Here is a 15,600-nt window from a genome sequence, read left to right on the forward strand (position 1 = left end):
AATAAAAATAAAAAAGTAAGGGTGCTCAGAACTTTGTGTAGTCCAAGAATACTATTTGAGTTTTTATACTTTACATTCATTTGCCCATTTGCCTCCACTTATTTAAAAAAAGTTTAATTTTAAATGTTTGGTTATTACTGAAAAACCCTTTTTTTTGTAGGTACCAAATTGAACCATTCACTATGAAAAAATTCTCATTATGCAGTTATAAACTCTTAGACCATTTTCCATTTCAAAGTTTTTATTGAATAAGGAGTAATTTTATTTCATCAAGATGAACAATTTGATTGACACCAATATGGATAATGCAGTGTTTATTAAGCAAGAGGTTAGAGTGAAAATTGAAGCAATAGAAGGTAAATTCTTGAAATTTAGTGAAGTTATTTTTTTTATTTTATGATTTTAAAGGACAAGACGAGCAGGACATTCAGCTGATGGTAATTGATATGGTCTGCCCATTACAATGCAGTGCCGCTCAGGATTCTTGAAAAACCCATTCATTCTGAGCGGCACTACAATTGCGCTCGTCACCTTGAGACATAAGATGTTAAGTCTCATTTGCCCAGTAATTTCACTAGCTATGGCGCCCTTCAGACCGAAACACAGTAATGAATACACATAACTGCTTCACAGCAGAAAGAAACGGCAGAAGAAGTTGTAACAGTTATGTTAGTAATTGTTAGTTTACAAGCATTAAATATCTTAAAGTGCTGATTAGATTTTATATTATTAGTGCATAATATAATCCAATAAAAATAAATAAATGTTAATTGATATCATTGATAGTAGCATTAATAGTGTTAGGCTTTTGGAATTTTAGTAGTTTTAGGTAACCCACAGATTTTAGCACTGGGAGGCTTTCGGAGAATACCGGCTACATGGCCACCTCAGCTGTGCTTTTTCTGATGCCAAGCAGTAGTGTGCAAGCATTATCGTGTTTTGGTTCTGATGGTGCTGTAGATATCTAAATTACTGGCCTAATTAGACTTAACATTATATGTCCTATAAAGAAGAAATAAATATTTGTATTTATGAATAGGCAAGAGAATTAAAACACTAAATCTCAAACAGATTTCAAAAAAGGATGTTCCCAATATTCAGTCTATATCATACTTGAGATAAAAATCGTAACTATCTTTGACTTTTCTGTCCCAATAAACTTATCGATGGTAAATCACCTTATCCATACACACTGTTTGTCAATGGGAAGACGTATAGCTTACCAGCGATAGAAGTTTGGATGGAAATTCCAATCAACGAGAAAAACTTATCAGGTATATTGGGACACCTTTAGATTATTAACAGCAAATTACTGGCAGTAGATGGTAGTGATCTATCTCTTTCTGTAGATAGTATATTGGGAAAGGCCGTTAGTATGTAGTGGTTTAAAATTTACAACTTATAGGTATTCATAGTGTGTTATTATGTCTGTGATTTTGACAGCATCATGGGGTGGATTCCTAAGATATGGCAAAGAGAAGAAAATTATTTCATTAGGCCTTGTATTGCTGACATCCGTAACTATCCAGATTTTTTTAGTTATCTTTTTTTTATGAATATACGAGACGACACGAGCAGGACGTCCAGCTGATGGTGATTGATACGCCCTGCCCATTACAATGCAGTGCCGCACAGGATTCTTGAAAAGCCCAAAAATTCTGAGCGTCACTACAATTGCGCTCGTCACCTTTAGACATAAGATGTTAAGTCTCATTTGCTCAGTAATTTCACTAGCTACGGCGCCCTTCAGACCGAACCACAGTAATATTTACGCATTACTGCTTCACGGCAGAAATAGCTGCTCCCCCAAAAATCGTCATGGCGATCTTTGGGGGAGGCCTTTGTGCAACAGTGGGCGATTGAAGATAATGACCATGAAGTCCTAAACCCAATAAATGTAACTGCAAAATCTTTTGTCGCTATTGTTTCAGAAAGCTCCGACCTACCAGAGCATTATGATGAAGAATATTTGAACGAAGACAACATGCAAGATGAACGGCGTACTAAACAGGGATGTAAAGTGGGGGAAGTTGAGGTACCAGGTAAAGAAAATATGATTTAATTATTGAGACAGATTTTAAGAAGCTTTACGACAACCTTTATATTAATACATTTTGTGACAATGATCATACCCGTCCATGTTTAAAGTTTTTTCATTTATGGACTGCATAATCTAATTTTTCATTCATATATTAATAATTATAAATTATATATTAGTTACAAGTTTAAGCAGAATTGTCACATTGTGAGTAGAGGTATTTGGTGAGTAGTGCATGATTTGTAGATTATATATTATAATCCCTTATAAATTGTTCACAGAATACCTTTGTTTATTTACGGTGTGTGTGGATGATGCAGCTACTGTACTCAATAACTTTAGTATTAATTTACTTTTACGGGCGCCGTAGCTAGTTTAATTACTAGGCAAATGAGACTTAGCATCTTATATCTCAAGGTGACGAGCGCAGTTGTAGTGCCGTATTTTTGGGGTTTTTCAAGAATCCTGAGCGGTACTGTAAAAGGCAAGGCGTATCAATTACCATCAGCTGAACGTCCTGCTCGTCTCGTCCCTTATTTTCATTAAAAAAAACCAAAAGTACCAATTGGCGATGATACATTTACTATTTTCCAGATAATATATCGTTGCACCATGGTGAGTGCTGTGCGTCAAAAAATTCTGAGGAGTCATTAAATAATTCAAAAAACGATATGCAGCAAACACAGGTAAATGAACCACAAGATCCAATAGTTCAGGGCCGTAAACGCGGACGTCCAAGAAAAAGAAAAGGTGGTCATCGAACAACGGACAAAACCAGCACAGACCAAGTGCCCGAAGCCAATCAGAAATACAGGATGACCCACCGTACGGTTGACGGCCAACTTGAAGTCAATAACGATATGAAAATGCCATTAATGTACTCAATGGAATGTAAAGCCAGCGTACCCTCTGAAGACATTAAAAATAAGCCGGAAATAATGACACGCGAACAAAAAGCAGAACATCGTAGGAAATACAATGCGGAAAAGAAACGCCTGTCAAGGAGCAAAGAGGACATAAGAATGAGAGAAACAATAAGGAACAGGCTGTCGAAGAGAATAGAAAGGTCGCATATGACTCCCAGGCAGCGTCAAATGGAACGCGATCGGAATACGGCTGCTCGACGCAGGCTACGAGAGGATCCTGCTTATAGGGAGAAAGAACGGCTGCGGAATTCAGCTGCGCGCCGAAGGTCGCGACAGGATCCTGCGTACAGGGAGAAGGAACAGGCGCGGAATACTGCCGCCCGTCGCAGGATTCGCCAGAAGGAACAAGCTCGTAAGACGGCGATTTCCATGCTGCAAGGACATCAAGTGTTTGGTGATATAGTCATCAATGTTGAAACTCAATAAGTCCATTCATAGGACAACGCGTTTGTAAGACATCCGCCATTGTTATCGCATGAACATGGATAATTATGCGCATGAATATTGTAAATGTGGTGTTGAAATACAGTCAGAATTGTTCTTTGCGTTAGCTTTAGTCGAATGTTTCTAATTTTACATAATTCCTACAATGGCAGAGACTAACTACAGATAGAGAGATAAATGACTACCTTCTACTGTCAACTTATATTTAGTTGATATATTATTTTTTTTATCTTTATTATTATTTATTTTATATTAAATAGTTTTTTTATGTATTTGTGCTGAATAATAAGTATTAAATATACAAAAGTGCAATAAATACGCGAAACGAAATATAAAACATCAAAACGCCATGCTATTGGTTGAAGCGCAGTGTGACGTCAAAGTCTAGATAAACATAACCAATGATGAGGCATCCTCACCACGTGTTGTCTCGCCAAAATCTGGCACGAGACTCGACATGTGTCGAATTGTTCAAAATTGGCGGAATTAACACTAAAGAAAACTCAAATCATTTTACATGACAATTGGTAGACTGTCATTTTCTAGTCTTAATATATAGTACGTGGACGACTGAGCCTTGCTCTGATTTTTAAGAAGGTACAAAGCGAACTGATGTCTTCTGTTTTCCGGATCACCCAATGTCCCATCTGAGCTATTATAGTCTTGTATATAGTCGTGAAATTAACCTTTTTATTCTAATGTTATTGTAGCTGTTTCTTATTAAAACACGGATAAAACTACATTTTTTAAAATTGAAATCTATAAAAACTTATAGGACATATTCTGGATTCGAACCGGTTTCTTCTGCATTCCGTATCACCCAATGTCCCATCTCAGCTATTATAGTATTGTATGTAGTCGTGAAATTAACCTTTGTATTCTAATGTAATTGTAGCTGTTTCTCATTAAAACACGGATAAAACTATATTTTTTTTAAATTGAAACCTATATTTCTCTATATTACATTTCTCGCCCTCGAAACTGCATACATTAAACACTACATTTCATTAAAATCATTGGAGCCGTTTCCGAGATTCAGATTTTATATATAAAAGAATTGCTCGTTTAAAGATATAAGATAAGATTAACTAAAAACTTTAATGAACGGAGTGCAGTTTAGTCCAACTTGAGAGATAGGATAGTTTTTATTTCGATTTTTGACTCATATATTTTTTTGTATGAACATATTTGCCATGAGAGAATTTATTAACGGACGGTTTGACAGTTCTACTGTAAAATAATTTCATTATAACAACAGGGAGCATACTTTACGAAATAATTCTTGATGTTATGAAATATTATTGACAAATTAAAAATAAACTATTTTATTTATTATGTACAGAACAACGAATGTTGAGTCAGTTAGTAAAATATAGATTGACTTGGCCATTACACTAAACAATCTTAATTCAATATAATATACAGTATTATTTGTTAGATTAATAAAAAATTGTGTTTTTAATAAAAAAATATATAAAAGATACACTGTGTTTAAGATTTAAAAATAGTGATAAATTTAAGATACACAAAGTGAATCTATTTATATATAATAAGAGAAAATATTATCAATGTTGTTATGGTCACTATAAGAAGTTGTTAGGTTTGTATCATATGGATCTCAGAACCTTTTACCGTAAAAGAATTGAGTTGCGAGACTTGATATTTTTTACAAGTTATGTTTTTGATGTCATTTCTTATGACTAGGAAATTGACATAAGAGTGGGTCACAACACAATTTGGTGGATAGTAATGTAGCGAGTGAGTCCTCCCTCACACGTGGGGTCGTTGTTAATCAAACAATGTTATACTCTTATTACGTACTAGCTGACCCATCAAATGTTGTATTGCCATCATAGTTAACATCTGGAGTTATTCTACCAACTATTGGTAGCTAAAATTAAGTTTGTTTTCTACCTCCTGAGATAGTTTATATCTTTGAGAATCTCGATCTAGAATCTTTGTATATTTCTAAGATACAAAGATTCTAATTAGCCATTCATTTTAAAGTATTCTTTAAATTTGATTTCTGAACGACGGGGGACACATTAGAGGAAAAACAAAATTGTTGTTTTCTTTTTAATTCCGAACATTTTCATATTTATTCACCTTTTAAACCTTCTCTGAACTTTCATAAATAATTCAAGACCAAAATTAGGCAAATCGATCCAGCCGTTCTCGAGTTTTAGCGAGACTAACGAACAGCAATTCATTTTTATATATATAGATATTCTTTTTATAACTGAAAACATCATATTATATCATGATATGTGGGGCCGAAGGCCGACTGTTCGATTGTCTTCTCATCCGCGTCAATATTCGAACTTAGTATAGAATATTATTCTTTCACTTGACGGCGAACCATAAAACAATGAGTTCTTATATGCGGATAAGAACTCCTTGTTACAGTATCGACATGTTTAAAAGCGTATTGCCAAGAAGTTTCACAACACTATGTAAGTAGTAAGTGAGTTACACGTACTACAGTCTCTTCATACACTTTACCTGAAGTCTTCATTGTTTTTTAACAAAAATGAATCTTTAACTCATTGATAAGGCACCCCCCACCATGACTGACGCAAGGTTGATAACATTGATGCAAATTAATTGAATTCGGCGTTATTTTAAATACATAGTTATCCAAATTTATGAGCCTTCCTGAGTGTAAATTCCGCTTAGATTCGTCCGTCTGTGCACGAGGCATCCTCAGGAGATGTTGACTCGCCAAATTTTGGCACGAGAGTGTGGCACTGAGCACTCACATCGTTTAAGATTACATGACATCGATGCACTTTTATGACCACTTCTGAAGCTTCTTTGGATCTATCAGCGCGACTTTGTCAATTCACTTTTTTTTAAAGTGATAACCCTCTCTTCTGGGATAATTACATCGGTACCGACACCGACAAAAACGTGAGTAAATCCGTATTAATAAATAATGACTCACGAAAGTTTTGATAATTTAATTTTTAATACGCTCGCCGGAACGGAAAGGAGACGATTTCTGCAGTAGAACCCATCCCTTATCGAGAATTTTGTGGTCACTTAGAACGAATATGTCAAAATTAATACGCGGAGAGTTACTCAATTTAAACTATCTTCGTGGCACGACCGGAATGCTGTATCACGCATGTTCTAATAAATACAATTGTTAATTAATAGTGCAGTGCAAACAAAAGAGACGACTTAAAAGGAGCCAGAGAAGAAGAAGAATATATCAATATTGCCAATAGTGCGACCAAAATAAATAGATAAGAAATAATGAAAGAGAATTGGCGCCAGTTGGTAGCAAGAGAGACTAGTGAAGAATTTTACAATCAAAATTTAAAAACCAAATTGTTCGAAACACTTTCTCGAGGTTTATTTATGTACCACCACTAAAGGATTTAAGCGTTTAAAATTACATGCGCAAAATTAAGCTAAAAATTTTAACATTCAAAGTATTGAAATCTCTTTCGAAAGTTAGTATATTTAGTTTAAACGCACACACAAAAGTCCAACTTACTAACAAAATTTAACAAATTAAATTTATTTCAGGGAACTTAGCGTTTTAATGGGCAGTTCACCGAATTATATTTGATTGTTTGTTTCTCTCTATATATATATAATATGTTACCTTAACTTATTTACTTAAATCAATAAATAAACAAACAAATTTTCGCCTTTATAATATAAGTGTGATTTTTTATTAAAAAAATTAAAAAACCTCCGGCTGAACAGATCTTGATTAGAAAATAAGGGCAGACTGACAAACGTAAAAATTATAGCAACCCTCTTTCTTAAAATCTCTTCTTTTTGTAAAATGGGGCGAAGCCATTTCTAATGACTTTAGATTAGAGTGCGACGTGCGTCAAGGAGGGGTGGCCTCTCCGGAACTGTTTAGTCTTTATGTCAATGATCTGATTGTGGAACTTAGAAATGCCGAAGTTGGTTGTCACATAGGAAAAACATGCGTTAATAACTTCAGTTACGCTTACGATATGGTGCTTCTAAGTCCCTTAATCAGAAGCCTCAAGAAACTGCTGGCTATCTGTGAATAATATGCAGGGCAGCATGGCCTCAAATATAATGTCAAAAAGCAATCACGAATCCGGAAACGAAATTCTCAGTGTATGCTCTGAACACTCGAACAATCCTACACTCCAACACTGGCTTTCTGTGCATCTTGACAATAACCGGAAATAGTTTTATTAGTACTCTTTGTACGAACCCCCTTTAGGGCAATTTTAGTTTTAAGTTATTTTATGAAGTACTGTCATGTATAATAATTTTATTGTTACCTACATCTTATTCTATATTATTCAATTTATTGTTTTTAAACGCCTGAAATAAATGACATATTATTATTATTTTTTTTCGTCAAGGTTAAAAAATACCTAACTGCTACTCCACTGATTGCACTGCAATTCAACATACGCAGCTTAAACTGAAAAAATGTTTACATTGCTGCCTATTGACCAATAATATTTTAAACAACTGGAATAAACACAGATATGTATAGATATAGCAGTCAAAGCTTATTACGGTGTCATTTGTGGCCTGTACAATATTTCGGCTTTCTTTTTGCTTGACGTGAATTGTCTATATGTATAGAACGTCATTGGACGCGATTATACCATAATATATTCTGTATTATTCGCACAACGTATTTTGGCTCTTTGTTAATTTTTTTTTTGTGGTTAAATTGGACAAGGTTATATTTACCCCATTCCGCGACCTTCTCAAGAGAGTATTCGATAGAAGACACAAGTTTCTCTCGGCTTTGGTCAATGATATCCCGAGAGAGACCTGCATGGCCCGTGTATATGGCATGACTGAGCACAACAGGCTTTTTTCAAGCCTTTTGTGCTCAGTCATGTTTGAACGACGCCCAGTATGACAATACCGACTGTGGTAATTAGGAAACTATTCTGAAATCGAGGAGATACGTATCTGTATGTAATACATGTGAACATACTAACCTAACTACTAAATCATTGATAGGTGCAGCAAATTACAAACAGAAAATAGATTTAAGTATTTCATTATTTATTACACAATTTTAGCTTAATCAGATATCGTATAGTTTTTTACAGAATTTCAACTAAAAAAACAAATACTTACATAGTTACATACCAACTAAACGACAAACAAATCTTATTAAGTAAAACCTTACAATAATAATAAAATGTTGAAAACATACCGTGATGTAATCTCTTGTCATACACAAAAGGCTCATACAAATATAAATATTATAAAAAAAAATACTTACCTATTATAGATCATGGGATAGTCTACATAATATGATATATTTTTCTCGTTTTATTTATGCATTACGTAACGTACAATAATCAACCATATTCATAATATTATAGTATCAATTTCTATGTAAAAGTATAAATGCTTGCAATTAATAAAACAATACGTGTCTCGCACTAACTCTTGTCAACTGTCTGTGCGATCATCAACAGGTTATAACCAGTTTCACCACGTACGCAACAAGAACAAGTGGCTAGTGGAACACTTGTCCCGGATCATTGTAGAAGTACTACCATTTAGCGTGATTGTATGAAGCTTAGTCTCTGTACCTTTTCTTACTCATGTGGCGATATAGTCGGTAAAATACTATTTTCAGTTTAAGTATTTGTAAGCATTTTGCATATACTTCTTTTATTCTCAAGTATAACTTTATAGCACGTTTATTTGTAAGGCCGTTCATTACCAACAGAGTATCTTTGTGAGTCAACTTACCTTTCTATTTCTTAAGTATTAAATCTTAGTAGTCTGTGGCGAACCTGTTGATTTCACTGTAATTATCTGTTTATGATTTTTTTATGCTAGGTTTACATAAATTTTATTGGTTTTTATTTATGAACCACTTAGAAACTAATAAGCTCAAAATGACTTACCTTAATTCTATAAATTGGAGCCATTGAAAAAATCAACTTTTAATTAAGGAAAATTTTTATTTGGTTGAAAATGGACAAGTTTAATGAGGAAATTGAAGAACAGGAGCTACCAGGTAATCTTAGAATTACTACACTATTACATGTTGCCTTACATACACTATAGCTTAATTTTATACCATTACTGTGTTAAGTATAGCTACTTTGGATCTACAGATTTGGTTTGTCATTAAATATCAATATTATTTTACTATTATTATGTGTTTAAACTGAAAAAGTATTTGAAAGTTTGTGAAATTGTGTGTGCTAAGAATATGTTAATGTACCTTCATGCCATTTTAAGATGATTTTAGACATGATAATATAGTTCTCTTTGGCTAATATAAGTCTTTGTAAGATGTTTAAATTAAGTAATTACTTCATTTTTTATTGCTTAAACCTATTCCATTTTTTTCATATAGGTTAATTATTTGAATTAGTACTTTTAACATTAATGAAATATCTAAAATAGCTAAAATCCCATCTTCCCATCTGTCTAGGTACCAATTCGTAGTAGTATGACAAACCATATAGCCCAGTGGTTAGTGAACCTGCCCACCGACCTGGAGGTCTCACATTAAATATGTTCATCATAAGGGGTGCAGCTATCACAGTATCTGCCATGTCAATTATACACATGGCGGAGACCCTGGGCACGGGGAGTGTGTAAGCAAAAATCAATAATTACTTCTGCTTACTGAAAAAAAGGCAATGAGAGTGTATATTTACTTTGTATTGTTTGTAAAAATTTTGGAAAAAGTGACAGATAGATAATTATGATGAATAAATATTTCTTTTAATTTTATACAAGCATTTATTTTCCTTTTTGAGATATCTTTACCCTTTATAAGGGCTCTAAGCAAATTTTTATATGGGACCCCGCCAAGGCATGTTTTCTTGAGCCCATAGTACAGGATGTATATTAATAAAACAAATAAAAATATCCTTTATTTCTTTCGAAGACAGCTACAAATTAACAAAGCTTGTATATAATTAAATATCTAGAGTATGAAAAGATGCATCTTTTGTAGCTTGAGGATATAATGTCCCTGACTTCAAAGTGCCTATTGACAAAGGCCTCCTCCCATTCTCTCCAATACTTCTGGTCCAGAGCTATCCTGGTCCAATATGGGCGTAATATCTGGTGTATTCTGTCCTCCGATCTTTTTGGGGGCCATCTTCTATGCCATTTGCCTTAACTTGGGTACCAGAGAGTAAGTAACATGCTTGGACCATTTTTCCAGGTTGCAGCATAGCAAATATGCCGTCCATCTCCATTTTTGCTGATTGATTCAGGTTAGGATTTGGCTTAGCTTGTTTTTGTCTGATGGCTGTGTTATGGACTCTGCCCTTAGTTTTTATTCCCGAAAATACTCCTTTCCATTGCCTGTTGACTGTTGCACGTGTCTCTCTTTGTTTTTGTGTGACAGCTCAGGTTTCGCAGCCATAAGTTAAGTATGTTAGTAGGATGCACCTTGAAATATATATTAATAATTTATACATTATTATGATTGATTATTACACTAAGCATTTATAACTATTCAAATTATAAACTATTAAATATTATAAATAACTAATAATAATTATTCATAACTTATAACTATAGTTCGAAGTGTAACATCTATTAAAGTGTAAACAGCATTCACAAAACAAAAACAACAACAAGTTAGTAGAAACAAAATATATTGAAAATAAAAAAAACATTAAGCTAGTTATCAGTTTTTTTAGTTCACTTATAAACTGGGATCATTTATTATATCGGAAGATATTGATAGTGCTATTATTAGCTTGCAGTTTGTTATATGATCGTTCCATTCTGTTGAGGGGTGAATTTAAACCTAGGTTCGTTCTACTGTGTGATAGATAGAAGGAGTTATGAATGGGTTGGATTTGGATTATTAATATTTGATGAAAGGATTTGACATTTTAAATTTCCATTAATAATTTTGTGTAATGTAATTTAATAATAATCTGAAAGGTGTTTCATCAGGATGTGTAAGAGTATAATTTCAATTATTTAATTACTAGTGACAATCTGCTTGTCCCTCACATGAATGCAGTCCTAATTCTTTTTTTTACAAATAAAAGCACATGACTTACTTTCTTGCGCTGCTTCTTTTCAGAGTGCCATTTGTTTCTGAAGCCGTAGTAGTGTCCAGTATATTAAAAATGTCATTTAAAAGAATTCTAAAGGAATCAATTTTGAGAAAATAAATGCCTTGCCAATGTAAAGTAACCAATTTGGTTAAAATGGCTATGGTTGGTATGTACTTACGTACTTGTGAACAAACCTCATTCTCAATGTTGGAAGTGTTTGGCTAGATAATGGGTACCACAATGGTGCCTATTTCTGCCGTGAAGCAGTACTGTGTAAACATTCTTGTTTTGATCTGAAGGGCGCCATAGCTAGTGAAATTACTGGGCAAATGAGACTTAAAATCTAATGTAACAAGGTGACAAGCGCAATTGTAGTTCCACTCTGAATATTTGGGGTTATTCAAGAATCCTTATTGCCCACATCGCTTATTGTCATAAAGAAAAATTCTTTGGAAAAAATATTTTCAGGCCGGGCTGCAGAACAGTCAGGCTTGACTGTACCATCATACAACAATGTATCTGTCTACCAGCTCTGTAGTAAAGAACTCAGAGTGAATTTAGTGCGACTGGAAGACATTGGTGATGAATTTGATGGTAAGAGTGTGTTTATTATAGATTTGTATTACATTTAAACTGACACATTGGGACACAATCATATACTTATACAATACACATACCCACACTCAAAAATACAGAGGTTGATACATTTACAAAAAGTTTCGATTACATCTGCATTGTAGTAGATATTAGATTGTCCTCTCTTTATTTTGTATCCCATAAACACGTTACGGAGATGGGGATGGCAGAAAACCAGCCCTGCATAAAATTATTATTTCAAGCAGCAACTGAGCGTACTCCCCTATGTCTTAATGAATGTTTTTGTAATAAGTTGATTTTGTATATTTAAATTTGCTTTAAGGCAATAAGTTTAATATTTAAATATTTATGTAAAGTGTTCACTTGTTGTTAGGTGATGACATCGCTGACAATCATTGTTTGGGACCGGTTTTAAATCAAACTGTTATTAACTGGCATAATTTGATTTATCTCTTATTTCTCTCTCTCTTCTTTCTCCTTCTCGCGTCGTATTCTTCATTATTTGTTATTCCTGCCACCCCTATTCCTGCAGAAATCTTTGCAACCTCCTCTCCTTTCTAAAGACTTCCAGATGTGTGTTTGGAGTACCAAGATATTGAGCCCGGTAAGTTGCTACACCTCGACGATGCAGAAGTACGTGTGCAGCAGTTTCTTCTGCCATCATGCAGGCCCGGCACAAGGTCTGTCAGCTATGCCCATATTAAATAAATGTTTATTATAAGGATAACGACACATACAATAATATTATGTTCTAATTATAGTTATTCATTTCACAGTTAACACGAAAAAGTTAAGAACTTCCACAGAAGAAAATAAAATGTTACAAGAAAACAAAATTAATAATGAGGGAATAAAAATAGCTGGTGACAATAGTGTACAATACAATGATATAACATGTTTCAAAAGAAATGTGATGAAAGAAAAACATAAAATTAATGGGTTTGTGCTTTCCGAAAACTTAAACGAAAAAAAATCAACCTGTAAAATAAAAGGTTGCGATAAGCTTTTCCAACCGGAAAAAATGAAACAATCTCTAGACCAGTCATTTATCGTTAACGATTATCGAAATTCGAAAACACACAATAGAAAACACACCGATGAAAATCTGTATGTATGTAATATTTGTCACAAATTTTACAGTAGTAAGGATGCTTTGAGAAAACATCATAAATTACATTTGAATGCCAAGCCATATTCTTGTTACTTATGTGGGAAGACTTTCAATACTTTATGTAATATGAAGACTCATTATAAATCACATACGGATGAAAAGCCATATTTTTGTGTTGTTTGCGATAAGCGTTTCAAGCGTTCTGCTGAATTGTCAAGACATATTAAAGTACATACCGGGAAAAAACCCCATTTGTGTAACATATGTGGTAAAACATTTATTCAATTAGATGTACTAAAGTATCATCATTCACGCCATACTGGAGATAAAGCATACACGTGTAAAATCTGTGAAAAAAGTTTCCAAAGTTCATTCCATTTCAAGAGGCATTCTAGAATACATACAGGTGAAAAAGCGCATTCATGTAAAGTTTGTGGCAAACGTTTCAATAGATCTGATAAATTGAATGAACATATTAGAATACATACACTGGAAAAGCCGTATTCATGTACAATTTGTAGTTGGCGTTTTATAACATCTAGTGGCTTAAAGAGACATAGTAAAACACATACAGGCGAAAAACCGTCTTCATGTAATATATGCAATAAGAGTTTCAGCAATTCTACTAATATGAAGATACATAAAAGAATGCATAGTACGATAGATAATATTATTATTATTTAATACACTTGCAGATCACAGATCGGATAAGTGCATGTCACTGCACTTTTGTTTAGGTAAATTCTTTCAGATAACATGATTATCAATTATATTTTTTAAGCTGTTAATTGATGATGCTCTTATTTCTGGCAGATTCTGTTTCCCATATCCCTCCACTTGTGCAGGGCAGTGAAGCCAGTAGCAGATGTCACTAAAATTAAAATTTTTTGCGCACATAAATTTTTCGTAAAACATTATCTTGTGAGCCGTTTGAGTTTATAATCTTCACGAACTAGAACAAGTAAATAAGTTAATTCCGTTCTCCTATCTCTTCATAGTCTCAGAACCCTTCTGTGGTGCCGGGGACTCACTAATTCGTAGATTATTAAGGAATGAAAAAGGGCGCTAGTCATTGGACCTACCAATCCTCAAATTAAGCTACTCCTGGGCAACTATCATAAATGTAAATCCTTGCAGACTTCCCCTCTGGCCATTGTGAGCTAGATTGGCACCTCGCCAAAAATGGTCTCAGAGCATCGAGCCTAAGTTTCTGCTCTGAAGCAACTGTACCCAGTCTGTGTTATTAATAAACGTGGAGGAAAGTAATTCCAAGTTTAAAACTTTTTTATTCTTTGCCCATGTACTGTACCAAACCAGCATTAGTCTGTAGTTTAACACATAGAGCGTGTTAAAACTTTTAGTCTTTTTTTAATGCAACAGTTGTGTAAACAACGCACCACACCGAAGGTCGATAACCACAGTTGTTGTGTATCAGCACCCATTTTTTTTTTCGATTAAAAGGTGTAATTTATTTTGTATTTTTATATTTTATTTTTTTGTAGCCATAGTATAAGTTCTATTTTCCAAAAGTAATTAGGGAGAATTTTTATGTTCACTATAATTGTCCTATACTTTAAGACAACTATTGTAACATAAGATTAAGAAAATTGTATTGCATCTCTTCGCGATCCGATCCCTCTCAGCTTTAAATTGGTGAGCGATTTTCGCGCCTGAATTTTACGCGCGCTAAAGTGTATCTATGCGTCTTTTAAGTATAGCAGAATGCTTATTGTTAGGATTATATCAATGAATGTATCTGAAAGCTATCGAAACAAGCTATAAGACCATAAATTATTCATAGTGCATTTAATTTTACACATACGACACAAAGTTGAAAAACCGTTATATTTTAGAATAAATGAGTATTTTCAATGAAAAAAATTGGTTTTATTTATAAGTGTTTATGGTCTTTCTAATACAAAACTAAAATATACAAGTATATAAGTCTTAATAGCGATAATTTGAGATATTCATTCCGAAAGCCTAAGAAGAATCCCTTGACCTTGATCGACCTTGCAGTGCGAGAATGTTTGTATTTGTTTTAAAATGTAACTGTGTTATATTTGGACAATATAGCTACTGAAATATATATTGCTATAGTTTTTCAAGTAAAGTAAAAAGATTTCAATATATTCCAAAATAAACAAATCATAAAAAACAGACAAAGGAAACGACGCTTCAAATTCCTTATTAAATTTGAATGGACGCTCTTTCAAGTCAAATTTATAGTAACAAAAATTATATATCAAACTAGTTTAGTGTGTGTTTGTAGTGTAGGGACGATATTGAAGATAGCCATTATCTTCAAAAAGTGCCTTTTTTCGGTCAATGTGTGGATAGAATTATTTTAAACTAGCTGACCCGACAGACGTTGTTCTGTATATAATAAATAAAATAATGTTTTTTATGAAATTGTTCCACAGCAACTGTCAAACCGTGCGTCAATAAATTATCTCATAGAAATTA

The 15,600-nt window shown here is 33.6% G+C and overlaps 1 protein-coding gene across 1 annotated transcript; it reads left to right on the forward strand.

Annotated features, from left to right (window-relative positions):
* Window positions 1-8,132: 8,132 nt before the first annotated feature.
* Window positions 8,133-15,600, forward strand: LOC126971443 (zinc finger protein 239-like). The gene has a single exon (XM_050817767.1). It carries the CDS (start codon window positions 12,841-12,843, stop codon window positions 13,816-13,818), a length of 978 nt encoding a protein of 325 aa, XP_050673724.1. The 5' UTR covers window positions 8,133-12,840; the 3' UTR covers window positions 13,819-15,600.

The sequence above is a fragment of the Leptidea sinapis genome, chromosome 2, assembly GCF_905404315.1.
Source record: "Leptidea sinapis chromosome 2, ilLepSina1.1, whole genome shotgun sequence".
In the NCBI taxonomy this organism is placed as follows: domain Eukaryota; kingdom Metazoa; phylum Arthropoda; class Insecta; order Lepidoptera; family Pieridae; genus Leptidea; species Leptidea sinapis.

Bases quoted from the DNA above. Each gene is read 5' to 3' on its own strand.
- LOC126971443 (XM_050817767.1), top strand. From the start codon at position 12,841: ATGTTACAAGAAAACAAAATTAATAATGAGGGAATAAAAATAGCTGGT.